The sequence below is a fragment of the Phascolarctos cinereus genome, unplaced genomic scaffold (assembly GCF_003287225.1).
Source record: "Phascolarctos cinereus isolate Bilbo 61053 unplaced genomic scaffold, phaCin_HiC Scaffold_7;HRSCAF=346, whole genome shotgun sequence".
NCBI classification, from domain to species: domain Eukaryota; kingdom Metazoa; phylum Chordata; class Mammalia; order Diprotodontia; family Phascolarctidae; genus Phascolarctos; species Phascolarctos cinereus.
Genome location: NW_027556180.1, coordinates 69847326 through 69867987, shown reverse-complemented (window position 1 = coordinate 69867987; position 20662 = coordinate 69847326). Strand labels below are relative to the sequence as shown.

Below are 20662 nucleotides of genomic sequence, written 5' to 3'. Positions count from 1 at the left end.
TGAAAGGTATCTTGCCTGCATTATGTTAAATCTTTTGCTCATCAAACTTCATAAATGCCGTCTCTACCACAATGTAACTACCTAAGAAGTATTTGTTGGAGCCCATCACTCTGCCCCAGCCCTCTTCACCACCACCAAAGTTTCTGCCAACTTCTTACATCCCCTCAGGTTTTCTATCCAAACCACATTTTCTAGCTTCTCTTGTCATACAAGTGTGATCTCCATTCCTTGGAAAGTATAACCTGTGAATTTGCAGAACATTTTCTAATAAATTGAATGCCCAAAGCAGCATGGACATGGAACTGGGGAATAAATAGCAGGATAGGTGTTTATGGGACTTTTCCAATGGCTAGAAGCCCAAATTGGCGACTTTTCATCCTCCAAAAAACTCTAACTTTATTTTGTTTTGACCAGTTTTTTTCCTCTTCATCATGCCCAGCTCATTACTTTCCTTATAGGGATGAATCCAGGTCTCTCTATTAGAATCCTTCACCTGAGAGTTCCCTTGGCAAGAACTGGCACAACTCAGGACTTTGAGGAAACATATGGCTACTTCCCAGATGTTCCAGATATGCCAAAAGACAAGAGTAGGTTCAGGATTTTAGACAGGTAGTATGTCTACGAGGAGTGAACCAGGGTGGCAGGAAAGAGGACCCAGGATGCAGGAACTGTGGTCAGAATTCCATCAGTGAGAGTATATATTCCTATTGCCAAAAGACTTCAATGAATGGTCCAATAGAAAGTCTTTCTACCCAAGGCTCACCTCCAATTGCTCTTCTAATATAGGCTGTTCAAAAGCTATTTCTGAACCCATCAGTTTTAGATTCTTTGGAAAGAAAGAGACTTACCAAAACACCCCTCCCCCATATCTCTCTATCTCATCTTTCTACCTAGAAAAACTTGAATCTCAGTCTGCAGTCATGGCGGGGGTTATGGAATACTAGGGCTTTTTGAGCAAACTGTGTAATCCTTTGTGAGTGTGGGTGTATAATCTACTGTGGGTGTGAGAAGATGGTGCTCTGGAAAACAAGGCATTAGAGCTGGGATGTTCTCAAAATAAAAAGCACAGAATCTATTGAGGAAAGCCAGAGGGGTCTTGGAGAACTTGTGGAGGCAGAAAAAGTTGACTGTGAGGTTGGTCTTGAGATATGAGAGAGTATCCCCAGATAGAGTCAGATACCCAAAGGGAGTCCTGAAAAAATATCATTGCTAATAGGCTTCCTTTCCCTAATGTCTTCTGGACTCCTTATTCTTGAGTTTGAGGCTGCTGAGGAAGCATTCTGAGTGGGGCTGGGGTTATATCATTGAAAAGGGAATTGTGACGACTAAAACATGTCAGTAACACCAAAGAAATCTCTTCCAGAGTCACTACTCCCCATTCCTTTTCCTCCAAGATGGGTAAGATACCACTAGGATGAGATACTGGTAAGATACTACTAGAGACACAAAAGATTCCATCCCTTGGCCACCTTGGCAAATCTAGAGAGAAGAATCAACCATTGATGAGTCCTTGAAACTCATAATGTATCTTTTGGGGCTTTGAAATGGAGAATATCTGATTGGCCTCTCCAGGACCCAAGTTAGAGTTCATCTAAAATATATAGGTTAGTAACTATGCATCTTCAACACCCAGAAGATGCCAAGGAGTAAGATAAGAAGAAGAAGAAGAAGAAGAAGAAGAAGAAGAAGAAGAAGAAGGACTCACCTGTTCAGGGCCCTGGAAGCAGATCCTGCAGAGGGGGGTCCTCATGCCACTGTCCAGGCTGCTGCCAAGTGAATAGCGGTCCTCAGCCTTCCCTTTACAGAAGTCATCTGAGGAGGTGCTGCTGAGCAGGGAGGCAGGTGGCTCCACAACCTGGCCACCCCAGTCGTCCTCTGCAGAGGAGGGTGGAAAGGGTGGTGGAGGTGGCAGAGGAGGGATCTCCCCATTGGGCCCCTCTCGAGGACCCCTCCAGCCTACCCATCCACCAGCACCCAGGGCTGGGAGGGTGTTGTTGTTGGCTGCCAAGCCAGGGGGCTGGGGGTCACCGTGCATGGGCAGCGGGGTCGGCGGTGGGCGCCGAAGCAAGAAGACCTTCAGGTCATTGAAGAGCATGCGACATCGGCACTTGAGGAGACCCTGGTGGCGCAACATCTGGGGAGCCTGGTAACACCCTCCACAGCAGTACCAGCAACAGCACCACCACCACCAAAGGAACCCACTCAGGGGCATTAGCATGTGCCTATGGTAGAGAGAGGGCCGAGCTCCCAACTGGAGTCTTTAGGGATAGGGGGACTGGATGGAGGTGGGGGGACCACAGTGTATTTGTGCTATGGGGGTTGAGGGGGAGTTTACTTTGTCACTCCCCTCTCTTAAATTTCCTCCAAATCACAAAATGCTAAATGCCCCTGAGGGGTGAACTTCCTATGATGTGTTGTTACTAAACCCTCCCCCACCCCCCCACCCCCCAAAAGAAAAAAAAATTGTCTTTATCTTCTTTCTTCCCTCAAACCCAGGGCTTGATTTGGACAAGAAGGTCTCCTCTCTGTCTTTAAACTGGGGCTAAGTGGGTAGGGTAGGGCAACAGAGGGACTCTAGAGAGGAGTTGAGAAGACTGGGCCTTCAGCCCAAAGCCTTTTTAGCTGGGAATTCCTTTGGAGTGGGAGGTAGGGTAGGGGCTGGAGAATTATTCAATTCTCCTCAAAGTCCTAGTAAGGAGTGGAGGTGTCTTTCTTTTGGATTAGAGGGGTTAGGGCAGGAAGAGTTTAAACCAAATAAGGAAGTGGACTGAGCTCAACTCTGGAAAAACCTACTCCTGATAAATGGTTATGAGTGTATGTAAAGGGGGTGGACTTTCTTCGGGTAATAAGGAATAGGGCTGGGAGGGGGGTGGTGTGTTGGAAGTTTCAAACCCTAGGTGAAGAGAGTTGGGGAGATTAATCCCAGAAGCACCAGAGAGGCTGGTAGGAGCAGAGTTGAGTTAGGAAGATTTGGGTTATTGAAATAGGTAAGTGTGCTTTGCCTCTGCTGCCAAAGGGATGGAGAGGGTAGGGAAGGCTTTTTGGACAACAAAGATTTTTTTTTTTAAGAGAAGATAGGTTTGGACAGAGAGACTAGGTGGTGGTGGCTCTTGGGGTGGGGTGGGTGGGGAGAGATTGGAAAGCACGTTTAACTCTTGCAGTGCGGGCTCCTTCCTGAGCGTGGAGGTCCCTCCCTAAGGAAAGAGGGAGGTGAGCTTAAGGGGAAGAAAAAAGGGTGTGTGGAAAGGGGGGAGGAGGAAAGAAGGGGTGGGTTACATGATCTCGGCTCCCAGACCACCCTTGCTGTAGCTTGTAAATCCGAGGTCCCCTCGTCTTGGCTCCATTAAAGGCCCCTGCTGGAGGGCAGCGAGGGCAGGGAGAACTGGAGGTTAGGGCTGACCCCTTGCTCTTCTTCCTCTTCTTCCTCCTCCGCCGCCTTCTCCTCTTCGTCGCCGTCCTCCTCCTCTTCCTCCCCCCCCTCCTCCTCCTCCTCCTCCTCTTTCTCCTCTGACCGAGTCCGGCGCTGCTGTTGCTGCGGCGGCGGCGGTGGCTGAGGCTGAGGCTGTTGCTGCTTCTCGGCGGCGTCCGGCTGTCTCCGGGGTGGGGGCTGCTCCGTCTCGTCCTCTTGCTGCCAGCCGCTCGGCGCGGCCGCGGGTCCGAGCTTCATGATCCTCCTCCTCCTCCTTCCCTGGGGGCTGGCCCTGAGCCCCAGCTCCCTGGTAGCGCTGCCATGCGACCGTAGGCAAGGCAGGCGTGGGGTGGGGGTGAGGGGTGAGGGCCGGGAGGGACAAGGAGAGTGGAGGGTGAGGAGGGCCGACTTGGAGAGACGGAATATTGTTTTTTATATATATGCGTATATATATGAAAAACAAAAGGAGTGCAATAATACAATTAAAAATAATAATAAAAGCTTGCAGTCCGCGTCTGGGGTGGTTTTGGGGAGGGGGAGGGGGAAAGGGAAGGCTGCTGTGTCTTTGCCTGCAGCTCCTACCCCTGCCCCCTCCCCCCACCAGCCCCCCACCCACCTCTCGGCGGCCGACCTGGCTGGGTCCCTACCCCTCTCCGCCCTCCCCTCCTGTCCGCTTCTTCTGGCTGGCTCTATTCGATGTTGCTACCTCTCCTCGCAGATGCAACGAGGTAAGGCTTGTTTGCGGTGCAAGCTGGAGACTGTAGGGAGGGGAGGGTGAGGGGAGAGATGTGGCGGCGTTTGGGGGGAGCCAGGATGTGGCTTTAGCTTCCTGCCCTTGACTTGCAAAAAAAAATGTATAATATATATGCAAATATATTATAAAAAGGGAGAGAAAGCAAATAAAATGCAAGGATGTCGGGTGTCGTCTTGTCTTCCCCGGTGTTCAGAGCCTGCCGCCTCGGCTTCTGTCCCCCAGCTCGATCTGCGGTGCAAAAGCAAAGCAAAAGGGTGGTGTTGAGAGGGAGGCGGTGGGGGCGGCAAGCTGCAGGTCCCCGGACTGAAAAGAGAGGTTCTGAGTGTTGTGGCTTCTGCTGTCTCCGCCACCGCCTCCGCTGCCTCCGCTGCTGCATTCAGCACCCTGGGCTGCTGGACAGCTCCCACCCAGACCCCGCGCGTCACGCTACTGGGGGACTGACGCAGCCTGGGAGGGGTGGAAGAAAAGAGGAGGAGAGGGGGAAAGAGAAGAGAGGGATAGAGAGAGAGGGAGAAAGGGACAGTGAAAGAGATGGAGATAGAGAGGGAGACGGATAAAGGGAGGGAAACAAAAAAGGGAGGGAGTTAGAGAGGAAAGGGGTGGAGGGATAGAGAAAAGTGGGAGAGGGAGAAGAGAGGGTGGGGGAAGGAGAAAGAAAGATTCAGATGCTAACTCTAGTATCTCCGACAGTTGCTCTGGAGTGGAAGATTAGGGTGCATGCCTTGGTGTAAATGACTCAACGACAACTACCTTATCATCTCCTGAACTAAGTACTGTTGACCTGCACATTTAAGTGTGGATATCAGTTTTAATTGGATGTCTGTCTTACAGGCCTTGGGAGGGGGTGAGGAAGTGGAGGTGGATGAAGTTTTGAGACTCCCACACAAAACCTGGAGGATCCACAAAACTGGTGGTGGGGAGAGTTCGAATTAAGATTTTACTGAAAAGCAGGGACTTAAAATTCATTGGCTAAATATAAGCGGTAACAAAGGATGATTGCAATCATCTCCATTTTCTTCTTCATCTTCATTATCCTACATTATGGCATTTTTGTTTATGATCTAGTGGATCCTGGATATTGAGATCCACAGACAAGACCATACTTCCATTTTAATCAACAGCTCCTACCCTCCACCTTTTCCAATTTCTTCTTCTGAGAAACAGCAATATGCATGCATTTCCATTCCTTTTTCTGCTCCAGCCCTCTCCCCAAGAAGAATGGCTAAAAAGCAGGAAAATGGCCAGAAAGGTGAATTGCAAGACCGAAGAGAAGAAGAAATGAAGGCATATAGATAGTTAGCACCTGGATTAGTGAATCACCAACCTGGATGAGCTGGTATGAAACAAATTATAGAAGACATCTGAGCACTCCCATATCCTTTATCATAAGCTTCCACCCTATTTCTAGCATTGTGGTCTTGGATAAGAGGCCCCTAAAAGTTGTCTGCCAGTCGTAGCAATGCTTCTCGGCCCCTCAGCATCTTTGGCATGAAGCGATCCTCTTGCTAGATGCAAGAAAATGGCCCCTGTTGCCAAAGGAGTTACTGGTTCATTCCTAAAAGCACTATGGGGCAAGGACCCCACTATTTGGGTACCAGGCAACACTACCAGGCAACACAAGTGAGCAACTTGTTGGAATGATGCCCCTTCCCCTTGATTGTTGCTATTGAAGTCCATACCATTCCAAGGATAAAGTGTAAAAAGATTATCATGATGCTAAATTGTTCCCCAAATTATAATGATCGTATCATTGATGAAAGCATGAGCATTGAAAGTATTATCTCTTATTATCTTACCGTTAGAGATAATAAGAACCTAAGGGAAACTAGTAAAATGTCATCTGCTCCCAGTGGGACAAATCAGTGACCCCTTTTGGAGTGAGACAACCAGATCCCATTCCACCCACACCCCTAGTAAGCTTGGAGACAGGCATTTGTGTGTTTCTTTCTTTCTTCCATGATCTATAATTTGGGGTATTCCCTCTACCAACACAGATTGTAATCCTATAACTCAGCAGATGGTCTTTGAGAGTTTCTGGGGCCAAAAAAAAATCATAATCCTGTAGCCAACCTGATAATGAGTTTCTCCAAAATTAATTAGCCTTGTATTCAGACAACAAACACACAATTTATCACCAGACCTATATTTGAAGACTTTCTAGCTTGGTTGGACCTGCCAGAGTTTGTGACCCAACACTAGGGTCAGCTACATCTCTAAAATGATGAGGTACCCAAGGAGTACTTTAGTAGAGAACACGTATCTGTTCTACTTTGCCTAAACTTGCAGGATACATCCTATTTAATTCAACATATCTTCTCTGTGCAAAGCATTGTGATGGGGGCTAGGAATACAAAGTTAACAATGACACAGTTACTGCCCTAACGTGCAAAATCCCAGAGTACAGAGTATATTCATTAAGTCGGGCAGGGGGAGACAGTACACTCAAACCTACATTCAGGGCAACTGGCTTTATCATCCTCTTCTGTGAAAGCAGAAAGAGAATGAGGGCCAAGGTGCAGCCAAGGATGGAGGAATCATAACAGAACTGTCTTCTGAAAAAATGGAAAGGCTTTTTAATCTGATTTAAAACTAACCCAACACCATCCTGAATCTGGGTCTTCAAACATCAACCTGTGTGTGAGTAATAGTCAAGAGGTCTGAGAAATGAAAACCACTATAAATGATACACTGAATCCACGGACCTTGACTCTGGGAAAATATCTGTCCAACAATGAAGTATTTATTTCAGAGGATTTTGAGATGGGAAGATTGGGGGTGATAGAGATAAACTTTACATCTAAGCAGGTCATTTGGCTACAGGGGATTTCACTGCCAACGGGTGGAAAGTAATCAATATTTTTCATTTCACACCAAGAAGTTTTCATCTCATCAATAGATTTATTTGTTTAAACAAAGTTATTTGGGTGCATATTTCACTACAGGTTGAGGTGCTGGGGACAGATGGATAAGTGTAAGAGTACAGGATGCTTCAAGAACTCCTCTTCAGGAAGAAATATTACAAGAAGAAAGATTTCTCAAGAGTCCAAGGGAGACATATAGAGGTCAATGGCTTCACAAATTTTCCCAGCTATGAAGAACAGTTGAGGGTGCCAAGTCTTGCTGCTGTTAACAGCATCCTTATTTGCCTTATGACAGACATTTCAAGGCACCATGGGCTCACATAGGTACTGTTGTTGCTGCTGCTCTGCTGCTACTGCTTTTGTCGTCCAATTGTATCCAACTCTTTGTGACCCTACTTGGGGTTTTCCTGGAGGAGACCCTGGAATGGTTTGCCATTAGAGGAAAACAGGTTTAAGTGACTTGCCTAGGGTCAGACAACTAATAAGTGTCTGAGGCCAGATTTGAATTCAGGAAGATAAGTCTTCCTGACCCCAGGCCTGGCACTCTATCCATTGTGCCACCTACATGCCCCTGCTATTGCTACTACCTGCATCCCATTGCATTTCCTATCATCTTTGCCACAGTGAAAGATCTTGGGATCAGAGATCTAGATTTGGGGTGGGCCTCAGATATCGAGTAGTCCAACTTTCTTATTGTGTATACATTGATTAAACTGAAGCCTCAGAAGGTTACCAGGTTTGCCCAAGATCACACAGGAAGGGAGCATTAGAGGTAAGATTGGAACCTAGAACTTCTGACTCCATAGTCAGTGCTTCTTCCATTAAACCACACCGCTGCCATCATTTGGGATCAGACCACATCTCCTCAAGTATTATAATTATTTGTTTATAATTGCCTATTCAGAGAAAAAGGGGCATGGACATCAACCACTATGCCTACATTTTCTTTCTTTTTAATTAACTAATTTTTAGTTTTCAACATTTGCTTTTATAAGATTTTGAGTTCTAAACTTTCCCCCCTCCACTCCTCCCTCTCCAAGATGGCATGCAATCTGATATAGGCTATATATACATGTATGGTCATATTAAACATATTCCCTCATTAGTCATATTGTAAAAGAATCAGAACAAAAGGGAAAAACCATAAGAAACAAAAAACAACAAACAACAAAAAGAGAAAATAGTGTATTTTGATCTGCATTCAGACTCCATAGTTCTTTCTCTGTGTGTGGATGGCATTTTTCATCATGAGTCTTTTGGAATTGTCTTAGATCATTGCATTGCTCATAAGAGCTAAGTCTAACAAAGTCAGTCATTGCACAATGTTGCTGTTACTACGTGCAGTGTTCTACTGGTTCTGCTCACTTCACTCGGCATCAGTTCATGCAAGTCTTTCTAGGTTTTTCTGAAGTCCACCTGCTCATCATTTCTTGTGGAATAATAGTGTTCCATTACATTCATATACCACAATTTGTTTAGCAATTCCCCAATTGATGGGCTTTTTCTCAATTTCCAATTCTTTGCCACCACAAAAAGAGCTCTTATAAATATTTTTGTACATGTGGGTCCTTTTGCCTTTTTTATGATATTTTTGGGATACAGACATAATAGTGGTATGGCTGGATCAAAGGGTATGCACGGTTTTATAGCCTTTTGGGCATAGTTCCAAATTGTTCTCCAGAATGGTTGGAGCAGTTCATAACTCCACCAACAATGCACTAATGTTCCAATTTTCCCTCATCTTCTCCAAAATTTATTATTCTCCCGTTTTGTCATGTTAGCCAATCTTGTAGGTGTGTTGTGGTACCTCAGAGTTGTTTTAATTTGCATATCTCTAATCAACAGTGATTTAGAGAATCTTTTCATATGACTGAAGATAGTTTTAATTTCTTCATCTGAAAACTGCCTGTTGGCAGGTGACATGGTCATTTGGTTTGGCTCAGGCATGAAAAAGGGGCAAGAAGAGCAAATGCAGTGCTGATGAGTAACTGGGGCAGGCTGCCAAGGTGATGAAAGAGAAACCAGAGAAAACTTACCAGTTACACACTTGTGACGCTTGCCGCCGTGCTCAGCTTCAAGGTATCACAGTGTAGCCATTGGGGAATGACTTGCATTCTTATAAATTTGACTCAGTTCTCTATATATATTAGAAATGAGGCCTGTATCAGAGACACTGACTGTAGAAATTGTCCCCCAGCTTTCTGCTTCCCTTCTAATCTCGGTTGCATTGGCTTTGTTTGTGCAAAAGCTTTTTTATTTTAATGTAATGAAAATTATCCATTTTGCATTTCATAATGTCTTCTACCTCTTGTTTGATCATGAATTCTTTCCTTCTCCATGGATCTGACAAGTAAACTATTCCTTGCTCACCTAATTTGTTCATAGTTTTACCCTTTATGTCTAAGATGTGCACTCATTTTGATCTTATCTTGGTGTAGGATGTTGCTCTAAGCCTAGTTTCTGCCGTACTGTGTACCTACCTACATTTTCTCTCATCTCAAGTGACTCAGCTATAGCTCTAGGCACAATGATTCCAAATCTAGGCTAGCCATTCTTCTCCACGTGGTATTTCCATAGGAGATGCCTGTTATGATATGGATAGGGAATAAGATGACTAAAGCCCAGGGTCCACCAGGGAGGTTTGTTGTTTGGACCTGCTCGTCCAATTGATGAGATTTGAATGTGTGCTATAGGAGGTGAATGTCTCACAGAGTTCACCAGCCATTAGAAATCTCTGCTATCCATCAAGCAGGTGTGGATGACTTCCACAAAGCCCCATGGACACAGTTGACATTCTTGCTGTCCCCTAGTGTACATTACCATTCTTCCCTAAATGAGTGTGTGATTTCCCAGTCTATGTCAGTTAGAGGCAGTGTCATGTTGTAATGGAAATGGGCCCGGATTAGGAATCAGAAAGCTTGGATTCTAGTCCCTTCCCTGCCTCTTGTTGCATAAGCATAAATAATTTGTCCTTTACATTCTGTAAGTATCAGTTTCCTTAGCTTTAAAAAGAAAAGGGGCTGGGGGTGAAAGGAAGGAAGAGACTCTGATGGTCTCTCAAGTCCCTTCTGGCTATAACATTCAATGATTCCCTGAGCTACACTGTGACACCTTGAAGCTGAGCACGGCGGCAAACATCACAAGTGTGTAACTGGTAAGTTTTCTCTGGTTTCTCTTTCATCACCTTGGCAGCCTGCCCCAGTTACTCATCAGCACTGCATTTGCTCTTCCTGCCCCTTTTTGATGCCTGAGCCAAACCAAATGACTATGTCACCTGCCACATCCTAAAGCCAGGCCTATCTCTTATAGCCAGGCTTCAGGAGGCCCTTTGGCTGGAAGCTTTCTAATAGGGAGACTCTGGCTGTTTAGCCCTGTTTAGCCCCTGGGCACTGAAAGGCGTCTTCAGACTCCTTTTCTGGGAAGGCAAATGATATTATTAAATATTCAATAAGCCTGAAATGAGGCAGTGAACATGATAGACTGGAGCTGATTCCCAATCGTGCTGAGGCAGCAACTGCATGCTCAAAGTCAGACAAGGGAGGTGGTGGTGGGTGGTCCCTGCTTATCTTCTTCACACCTTTCTCTGGGGTCTTCTGTGCATATCTATTACATTGCTTAAAGTCATGGATTAAAGAGTTAGGGCTTCCTCCTTCTAAGGCAGTTCACAGATCATTCCTCTATATAAAGAAAAACATCTCTTTTCAGATATATCTTTTCTTTCTAGTGACACATGCATATATGTGACATATATACAACACTGTGCATAACTTGCATCATTATATGAATTCATCTTCAAATGAAAGATTCATAAGACAATGCTGGAAGGGATATTAGAGATCATTTAGTCAGTTCATCTATTGCTTGTTCAATTGAATTGGTCCAACTTTGTCATTTTTCAGATGAGGAAACTGAGGACCAGAAAAGTTAAGGGACTTGCCTAAAGTCAGTTAGGTAGTGAGAAGACAAACCAGGATTGGAATCCAAGTCCTTGTCTCCAAATCCAGTGCCCTTTCCATTGTATCATAATAATTAGTATGTTTACAATGGCACATTACCTCAGTCTAAAATATGTATTATCCATTTAAAACAGACATTCCTTAGTCCAATGTAGCTTTAAATTCAGCTTGCTTTAAATAGGCTACCTGGTATGCATATGCAGATCAATAGTCAGAGAGATAGTAATATTGATTTTATTTATATATGTGTGTGTGTGTGTGTGTGTGTATCTATATATACATATACACATACATAATAATAAAACCTTAAATTTATGTAATGAGAATTCAGTGGGCATACATATTGGATTCTTGCTCCACCCTGGTTTGAAGGGCAGGAAATTTTAGCTCTGCAATATTACGTGGTATAGGGCTGTTATCAACACATCCCTGCTTTACAACACTTCACACAGACTCCATGAATCTGAATTGGCATACCCTTCAAAATAAGGGAGAATTTGAGCTCCATTAATTATAATTAGATAAGTAATTAAATATTTGTGTAATTATCTATCAATGTAACCAATACTAGCTGATATTAATACGGCACTTTAAAGGTTTAGAATGTCCTTTCTGGTGAAGTAGTTAGAGCAAGTATTATTATCCCATTTTTATATGAGCAAACTGAGGCACGGAGATGCTAAGAGACTTGCCCAGGGTCATATAGTTAATAAGTGACAGATCCCAGAATCAGACCCAAGTCTTCTGGCTGAAAGACCAGGACCCTTTTCCACTGTACCTTTGTAATAAATAATATGATGGATAGGCAAAGAAAGGATGTGTATTTACCATAACTACGCGTAGCATTTGCAATTACTTCAGTTGGTGAGGATAAGAATGGTTGCTTCTCAGGAATGGATAGTGTGAATTTTCATATTCTGGGCACAGGCCCACAGGATGCTAGGAGTATGGTTGGGGTGTGTCTCCGTATTCTGCAGAGAAACAGACCAGTTACTTAGTCTGCCTCATCGTTCAGTGCCTGTGTGATAAAAGAGGAAACACAGAAGCACACCTCAAAGCCTTATGATGTAATTCCCATACATATGGCAAGTATTGCATTCAGAGGAAATGAAGGACAAATCAGAAATAAATATGATCAAAAACGCAACTTAACACTTTTTTGCCCTGCTCCTAGAGATTATGTGATGGTGTAGAAAGAACCTGAATTCAAATCCTCAAATTTACTGCCCGTATGGCCTGGGACAAGTCATTTCCCACTAAAGAGATTTCTCCAACTACTTCTCCACAGTCCTCACCAAACTGAGCCCTTCCTTCCAAGAAGGTCCGTCAAGCAAATGCTTTGTTCAATGTCACCTGCCCCTGAAAAAAGCAAGTTTTACTCATATAAATGACCCCCCAAAAAAAACTACTAAGAAAACCTTAGTTTTAACAAATAATTATCCTTGAAAAGAGAAGTATAAACTTCTACTAAAGATTTTTCAGTTTGTTGCTCTTTGCTTACAGTCATATTCACAAAACCCACATAGTAGGATTATGGAGGCAACATTATTTACCATGCCTCTTTAGTGAAAAAATGTTATCCTTCCTGTTGCTGATGAGGAGTGCCATTTCAGGGACTCGATTTCCAAGGCAATCTCGTAAAATTTCTGCCCAGTTCCTCGGTGGCCTGTGGTTTGTTAAACCAAGTACTTGCTGAATAATTGGACATTGACTTCTACCCAGGGACAATTGTACTCCGATATAAGCACATGGCCTGGTGATCTCTGGGATTTGGGGCTGGCAGAAGGGGAGATTCAAGGAGGAAGGGGTACATGTTTTGTTCTAGCTGGACAAAAGGTTAAGAGCCAAAGAAATCCCCTCGCTCTGGAACGACCAGATTGGAAGAGGAATGTGATTAATGGTGACAATTGCCCCTGGATTGATCACTGCCTGTGGGAGGAGGGGCAGACACTTGGGATGACTTAGTGCTATTCGTAAGTTAGGAGGACTAGGGGCAGCTAGGGGCGCAGTGGATAGAGCACCAGCCCTGAAGTCAGGAGGACCTGAGTTCAAATCTGGCCTCAGATCAAACACTTGACACTTACTAGCTATGTGACCCTGAGCAAGTCACTTACCCCCATTTGCCTAAAAAAAAAAGAGGAAAAAAACCCCTAAGTTAGGAAGACTCTACTTAAGTTTCCCTTCCTCCTTCTCATGGGATGATTTTCAATGCTTTCTGCTAAGGGGCAAACACTCTATCTCTCTTTGTCTCTCTCCCTCCTCACTCCCTCTCTCTCCCGTCTTTTTTAAGCCTTCAAAGTAAGCTCATACTATATGATGACATGGAGGAAAAAGAAGTTTGGCCAGAACCTCTTCTCTACTCTCTTATCTTATTCCTCTGTCACTAGTTAACCACTAGTTAACCATCTAGTTAATCACTAGATAACTAGTTATCACTTTCCTTTCCTATGGTCCTTTTCTTTTACTTCTTCCAAGTCTACTTCCTTCAAGAAGCCTTATTGATTTAAATAGAAGAGAGGAGTAAATTCCCACATGTTACATTTTAGCCAATAATTTTTCCTACCCAGAAAAGAGGAGAAAGGGAAATATGTTTATTTCTTGAGAGGTGGAGGAGGGCAGGGAGAACACTGTAAGTATCTTTTAACTATTCAACTTCCTAGAGGATGGTAACATGTCTCTCCATATTATTTAGAATACCCAGAACATTGTGGGTGAGGAAAATAATCCTAATAAATATGATAATAAATAAATGAATAATGAAAATAACAACAAAATGTGAATTTGTTTGTTTCTTTTCCAGCTCCTTCTGCTTAGTTTGACCTGCCCAGGCCTGTCTGTTGCTGGTAGGCCCAACTCTTCCACCTCTCAATATTTCTTTCTCTGGTTCCCTTAGTTCTCACTTTACTGAACTTATTAAGCATACCCTTAGGTAAATAAAATGGTGGCTTCAGAGAGAGAGACTTAAAGCCTACCATATTCTCCAGTGTGTAGTCTTGCTAGGTAGTTGGTAGATAATACATTTTTATAGCTTGCACAGTTAATGTCACACAGTTTTTATCATTTCCTTACATAATCTCCATTGATAATAATCATCAATATTTGTTTTTGTAAAAAATGAAATTAAAGGACTTTGGGAAGAGTTCTATTCCTCTTCTGAGAATGTCTGCATCACAAAAAAAAAAAAACAACAACCAAAGATTCTCGACATGACAACAGTTGATCTGGGTTCAAGGGTGAGCTAGTAAATATTTGACAATAGGCTCTCAGAAAAAAATTGCATGGAGGACATACTTCAGCGTTTAACCTGCCTTGTGAACATTTTCCCCATCACTTTTTCAAGTCTAGACAGCCAACGAAACAACAAATCAAGCTGAACCCTGCCAGGTTCAAAGTCCAGCTCTGTCAGGGTCTTTCTCTGTGGTCTTAGGCAAATCACACAATTGCTCTGGGCTTCAGTTTCCTATCTGTAAAATGAGGGGGTTGGCCTCGATCAGTCAGTAAGAGCTTATTAAATACCTACTCTACAACCAGCATCGGGGTAGGAATAGACTTTTAAGGCCTCTTCTACCTTGAAATCTATGAACTCAGAATAAGTGAGTAAAAGAAAGAATGTGGAGAAGTAAGTAGATCCATTATGGAGCTGGGGAAAGCTGAGCCCTCATGGACTGGGCTCAAGACCTGCCAATCATCTCTGCACTATAGAGCTAAGAGCCATAGGTGTCCCTTAGACTGGAAACAGGAACATTGCAGGAGAGGACAAAAGGAATTTTCCCTGGAAGCCAGGGAAATGAGGAGGAATATAAAGGTGTCCACCCTGAAGGCCATAGGAGCTGCCATGAGGTCTTCTGTGGCTGCTACTGCTACCACAGTAAGTGAGGAGTGGGTGCAAACCCAACCTCAGAAACCTCAGAAAGGCTGCCATCTAGTACATGAAAAGGGAATTAAAGTTGAGAAAGCATCTATCTCAACCAGCTCTCTAGGGCAACATTTATGGCTATGTGTGGAGTGAAGTAAAGAACAGAAGCCGTTTTATGGATAATTCAAAGATCTTCTGGCAGGGAAAAACTCACCCAGTTCTATTAGGCATATACCCCAGTGAAGTAATTGAAAAGAACAAAGCCCCATATACACAATAATATTTATAGCAACACCTTTTGTGCCAAGAAAGAACTGGAAACAAAGGTGACGTCTATTGATTAGGGAATGGCTAATCAAACTGTGGTACATGAATGTGTTATAAGAAACTATGAAAGTGACAAATACAGAGAAGCATGAGATGACTTCAATGAACTGATGCAAAGTAGAGAAAACCATATACACAATGGTTATAACAATATGAAAGGAAAGAACCACAGAACAGCAAAAGTAGCAAACAGCAAGCATAGTCCTAAAGAAGAAATATGAGAAGACACCTTCATCTACTTCTTTGCAGAGTGGGGGAGTTGACAGGTGTGGAATACTGCATATGTGGTCAGAGTTTTTTCTATGTATTGACTGGTTTCGATGATTTTTTTCCTCTTTCTTTTTCTTTAAAAAAAAATTTATATAGGATGGCTCTCTGGGAGTGGATAGGCAATCTAGGATAAATTTAGGTGATATAAAAACAAAATATAGCAATACAAATTATTTTTAAAAAATCTCTGCTTGAAATATCCACAAAGTTTAGGGACAATACTTCCAGTCTTAAGTTATCTGGATAATTATATCCATGTGCCTTTGAAGACATTTCTTGAATATACCATATAGCATTTGATTATAGAATGTACGAGCCAAAGGGGATCTTAAATACCATGTAGTCCAAGGCCTAAGTTTAATACAAGTAAACTTGTTTTCCAAAGAAGTTACAGTTACTTACTTACATCACACAGCTAACTGGAGGCAGAACCAGGACTCAAATCCAGATTTCCTGGCTCCCACTTCAGTGACTTATCATCACTTTAAGGTTTTACCAAATCCCTTTCTCCCAAGGTTGGTAGCATAAGTATTATGATCTTTATTTTACAGATTAAGAAACTGAAGCCTAGAGAGTTTGTCACTTGCCCAGAGTCCTATAACAAACAAATATAGGAGCTGGAATTAAGCCTTTAATTCAAGGGCAAGAACCCTTCTCATTATTCCACATTGCCTTTTTAGTAAACATTAATCAGCTCGTCTCCTGATAGTCAATCCTAGTTTTTTAAGTGGTTGTTGATCAGGGAGATGGCCCGGGGAATTCTGCTGCTTCAAGAATTAGGAATTGAGGAGTTCTATGGGTTCTGTAACTCACAAGCATCTACAAATCAGGTCAGTAGTTGGCCATGAGGAGAGGATCTTCTTTAGAACATCTTCCTGAAGCAGCTATGTTATATCAGCAGAATCAGGAAAGCCATGGGACTGGCAGGACCACCACCCTCAGCTAGGACAGATGGCCAGTCTGACAAGGTTGTCCCAGCCTCCTGATCTCATGGAGGCTGCTGCCAAGCCAGCTGGAGCTCAGAGGGCAGATGGAACTGGAGATGGCAGAGTGGGAGAGCTGGGTCCTCCCAGTGGCAGGCAGTTCAGAATCTTTTGTGCCATCAAAAGCTCAATCCAAATTTAAATCTGCCACACAGGTGGAGTAGGCGGACACCTGTGATTTGATGGGCTCTGTGCAGCTGCGTCTGCCTAAAAATATCTCTTCTACCAGCCTGCTAGGATCATCCTCCCCACTTATCTGACCTGAAATTCCCACCATTTCATAGTCACTGAGGATTTAGATAACAATGGTGGGGACACTGTCTCTAGAAAGGCTACTGTTCAGAAGTATATGCCTTCTTCAAAGTGAAAAGGATGCCTGCTAATCTCCTTTTAGCACAGATCAGCGATTTGACACAGAACACATGGAGAAAAGGAGTTTGGGCCCACTTTGCAATTATACCTGTCTCATACCCACATTTACCTTTCCACCATCTCTCACCCACATGCCCAGAATCTGGAGGAGACCCAAGAGTGGATTTTAAAAGAGATTAGACAGCCCTTCTGAAAGAAAAAAGATGATCTGCCTTTCAGTTCTACTCCATGCATGTTAGGCTTTTTTGTGGGACTCCACGAGTATGCATTAAACAGCTATTCCCCTAACAGTCTTGCCCTCAAGGAGCTCACAGACTAATGGGGGAGACAACAGACAAACAACTATATGCAAACAAGCTATATATGGAATGTTGAAGATGATCTTAGAAGGAAGGCACTAGCATTCAAGGGGATTGGTAAAAATGCTCTTGCAGAAGGTGGGATTTCAGCTGGGATTTGAAAGAAGCCAGCAGACAGCAATGAGGAGGGAGAGAATTCTAGGCATGGGGGACAGTCAGTGAACATGAGTTCTTACCTAGTTAGGGTATCAAGGCTAAAATGGGATGGAGTGGCTGCCCTTCACCTTTGCATATGTTATTATAATAGCCAAGCTTAGCTCCAAAGAAGGTAGGGTACTTAGGAGGTAGACTGGTTGGTGGGCCAAACAGCAGGAAGGCCTGAGTCACTGGACCACAGAGTATGTTGATGGGAGAAGAGTGTAAGGAGACTTGAAAGGTAGGAAGAGGCCAGATTATGAAGGATTCTAAAAGCCAAACATAGGATCTTATGTTTTATCCTGGAGGTAATAGGGAGCCACTGGAGTCTGTTGAATTGGAAGGGTGGGGTGTGACATGGTCAGACTTGCAATTTAGGAAGATTAATTTGACAGCTGAGTGGAGGACAGACTGAAATGGGGACAAATTAGATGGAGATGAAGAAGAAGGGTTATTAACATTATTGTTCTGAGGAGGGGTCCATGGGTCTCACCAGTCTGCCAAAGGCATCTACAATATGAAAAAAACTGTCTTCTGGTCTGTTCCTTGGGCTGGGCTAAAGTGGGTTAAGAAACAAGGGACTAGCAGAAAAGGCAAAGCCAAAGACTAAGTGATAAAAGGAAGGGGAAGGATATCAGACAATAATCAAAGAAAATGACAACAATAGAAGTGTGGGAATTTTGCTAAGGAATCATGAACTAGATTATAAAGATGGGATCTATTCAAATAGTTAAGCAACATTCTTTTGTTTGGCACAGAGTGAGTGCTTTGGGGTTGGATCAAGTTTTTCTTTCTTTTTTGTTTTATTGATGCCTTGTGTTTTTGCATTAAATTTATTTCCAAATATATCCCTTCCCACCCATGTGCCTTCCACTGTTACAAAGATTTTAAAAGAAAAAGGAAAACCAAGCTGTACATCAACTATATCTTAACAGTATGTACAATGTTCCACACCTATAGTCCACCACGTCTCCAATAAGAGGAGGGAGGTACATTTTTCAACTCTTCTTTGGGGCTCAAGCTTGGCTATTATATTTACATATGCAAAGGTGGAGTGCAACCATTCCACCCCATTTTAGCCTTGACACCCTAACTAGGTAAAAACTCATCTCAACCAATCATAGGGATCAAGTGTGAAGAGTCTTTGAAAGCCACAAGATAAAGTAAAATTATGTCAGACAGCAAGGCTGTTCAAAGAGGCTGAGTGATGTCTTCATACCTTCTGGGTCCTATATAAAAGCATCAAGTTAGTTGGAATTAGGGAGTTTATAAAGTTGAATGAACATGATATTCTAGCTAGAACCCTTGAGAAGGAACCACCTGAGCAAGGAGAGGTCTTAACTTTGACCTTGGGTCTCCTTCCTCTGCTTACTTTGGCCAGAGGAGGACCTTGCAAATTTTGAATGGTCTGGAGAAATTTTACAATTTCCATCTTCCTAGTGGCATCTCCCCCACCCACCCAGGACAGCATCACCTGGAAGGAAAGTTTACATTAGGAGCCAAGAACAAACTAGCTGCAGAATCACTATGCTCATAAGAAACTTCTTGAACGCCCCACAATGGGGAGAAATGGATTTCTAGCAACTAGGAGCTGTGAACTACCCCTGGGCTACATGTGTCCTCTATTCTTGATCCCACTGAAATCAATATTTTCAGGAGTGTGTGTTACAGACTTTTGGAAAGATGTTTTATGCCAACTGTTTGGATTGATTACCTTGATACGTATGCCTCTTTCTTAGGCTTAGTGACTAAGTTATTTTTAATTGATAAATCTTCAAAGGAAGCATACTGGTTATGGGTCAAGCCAATGGCATTAGAGAATCACCTCTGTCTCCTAAGTAGTACCCCTAGAACCCTGAAAGGGAAATGTTTTGCTCTGGGATCTGAGACATGTCTGTGAGAGTGGGAGCTGTGATAAGGATCCAGAGAATCAATAAGGGCTACACATAGCATTCAGCTTTTTTGTTTAATTGTTGGGATTTTTCTTTGCATTGCTGTAGTAATTTTGTTTTTCTGGTCCTGTTTACTTCATTCTGTGTCAGTTTATTTAATTCTTCTCATGCTTCTCTAATTCTTCATATTCATCTTTTTTTTCTGAATAGTAATATTCTATTAGATTTATTTGTTTAGCTATTCCCTGGTCAGTGATTGCTTACTTTGCTTCCTGTTCTTTGATCTTTGTTTTTGTCTCTGATTTCCTTGGGGCTATGCCTATTAGTGAAATCTCTGCGTAAAAAAAATATGGACACTTGAGTCATCTTTTTAAAGTGTAATTCCAAATGTTTAACGGAATAGTTGGAACAATTCATAGCTCCAACAGAGAATGAGTGTGCCCATCTTCCTGAAACCCTCCAAATACTATTTCTATCTTTTGTCATCTTTGCCAATTTGATGAGGTAAAAATCTCAGAGCTGTTCTAACTTGCATTTCTCTTATTAATGATTTGGAGTCATCTTTCATGGTTGTTAATAGTTTTCAGTTCTTTAGAAAATTGTTTGAAGGTCATTAAATGTCTATCCTCTTTGCCCTAGAGATTCTACTGCTAGGCAAATACTCCAGTGATGTCAACGATAAAAAAGAAAGGACCCATATACAACAAAAGGTTTATAGCAGTATTTTTTGCAGTAGCAAAGAACTGGAAGCCAAGTAGATGTTCATTGATTGGGGAATGGCTAAACAAGTCTGTGGTATATGAATAAGATGAAAATATTATTATAATAATAACTTTAAAGATGATGAATATAGGGAAACACAAGAAAGACATGTGAACTGATGCAAGGTGAAGTTAAGTGGAACAGGAAAACTATACACACAAGAATTATAACAATGCAAATAGAAAGAGCAATAACAAAACAAATGAAACCAAATATGGTAAAATTATAATGACCAAACTTGTCCCCAAAGAAAAGATATTAGAAGGCACTTCCCTCCTTTTTTTTTTTTTGCTGAGCTGGGGAACTATAGGTATGGAACAAAGAAGATAATGGAAGATAATGTCAGACTTAATCAATGTGTTAGTTTTGTTGAACTTTTCCCCCCTCTCTTTTTAAAATTTCTTCTTATAGGTAGTCAAAGGATATGAACAGTTTTCATTTTTAGAATATGTTTCATTGATTTCTTTTGTTTTTATTGTATCTACATTTCCTCTGGGAGAAAAATATATTGGTAAACACAAGTGATGTAAAAACAAAAGACATCAATAAAAATATATTTTAAAAAGAAAATTGTTCATATCCTTTGATCATTTATTTATCTGTGCTAATTCTGCATACATTTTGAATATCAGAACCTTATTAAAGATATCTGATGCAAATCGACAGCTTTCCTTCTGAGTCTATCTATATAATACTCATTCAACAACTTAGATTTTGCTTTTCAGA

The 20662-nt window shown here is 42.5% G+C and overlaps 1 protein-coding gene across 1 annotated transcript in view; it reads right to left on the bottom strand.

Annotated features, from left to right (window-relative positions):
• The window catches only part of MARCHF4 (membrane associated ring-CH-type finger 4), a 127827-nt gene extending 125407 nt beyond the window's left edge, over window positions 1–2420 (bottom strand). Inside the window, exon 1 of the mRNA XM_021002875.2 lies at window positions 1706–2420. Coding sequence (XP_020858534.1) covers window positions 1706–2218 — 513 coding nt within the window. The 5' untranslated portion in view covers window positions 2219–2420. The remainder of the gene's footprint in view (window positions 1–1705) is intronic.
• Window positions 2421–20662: the final 18242 nt, after the last annotated feature.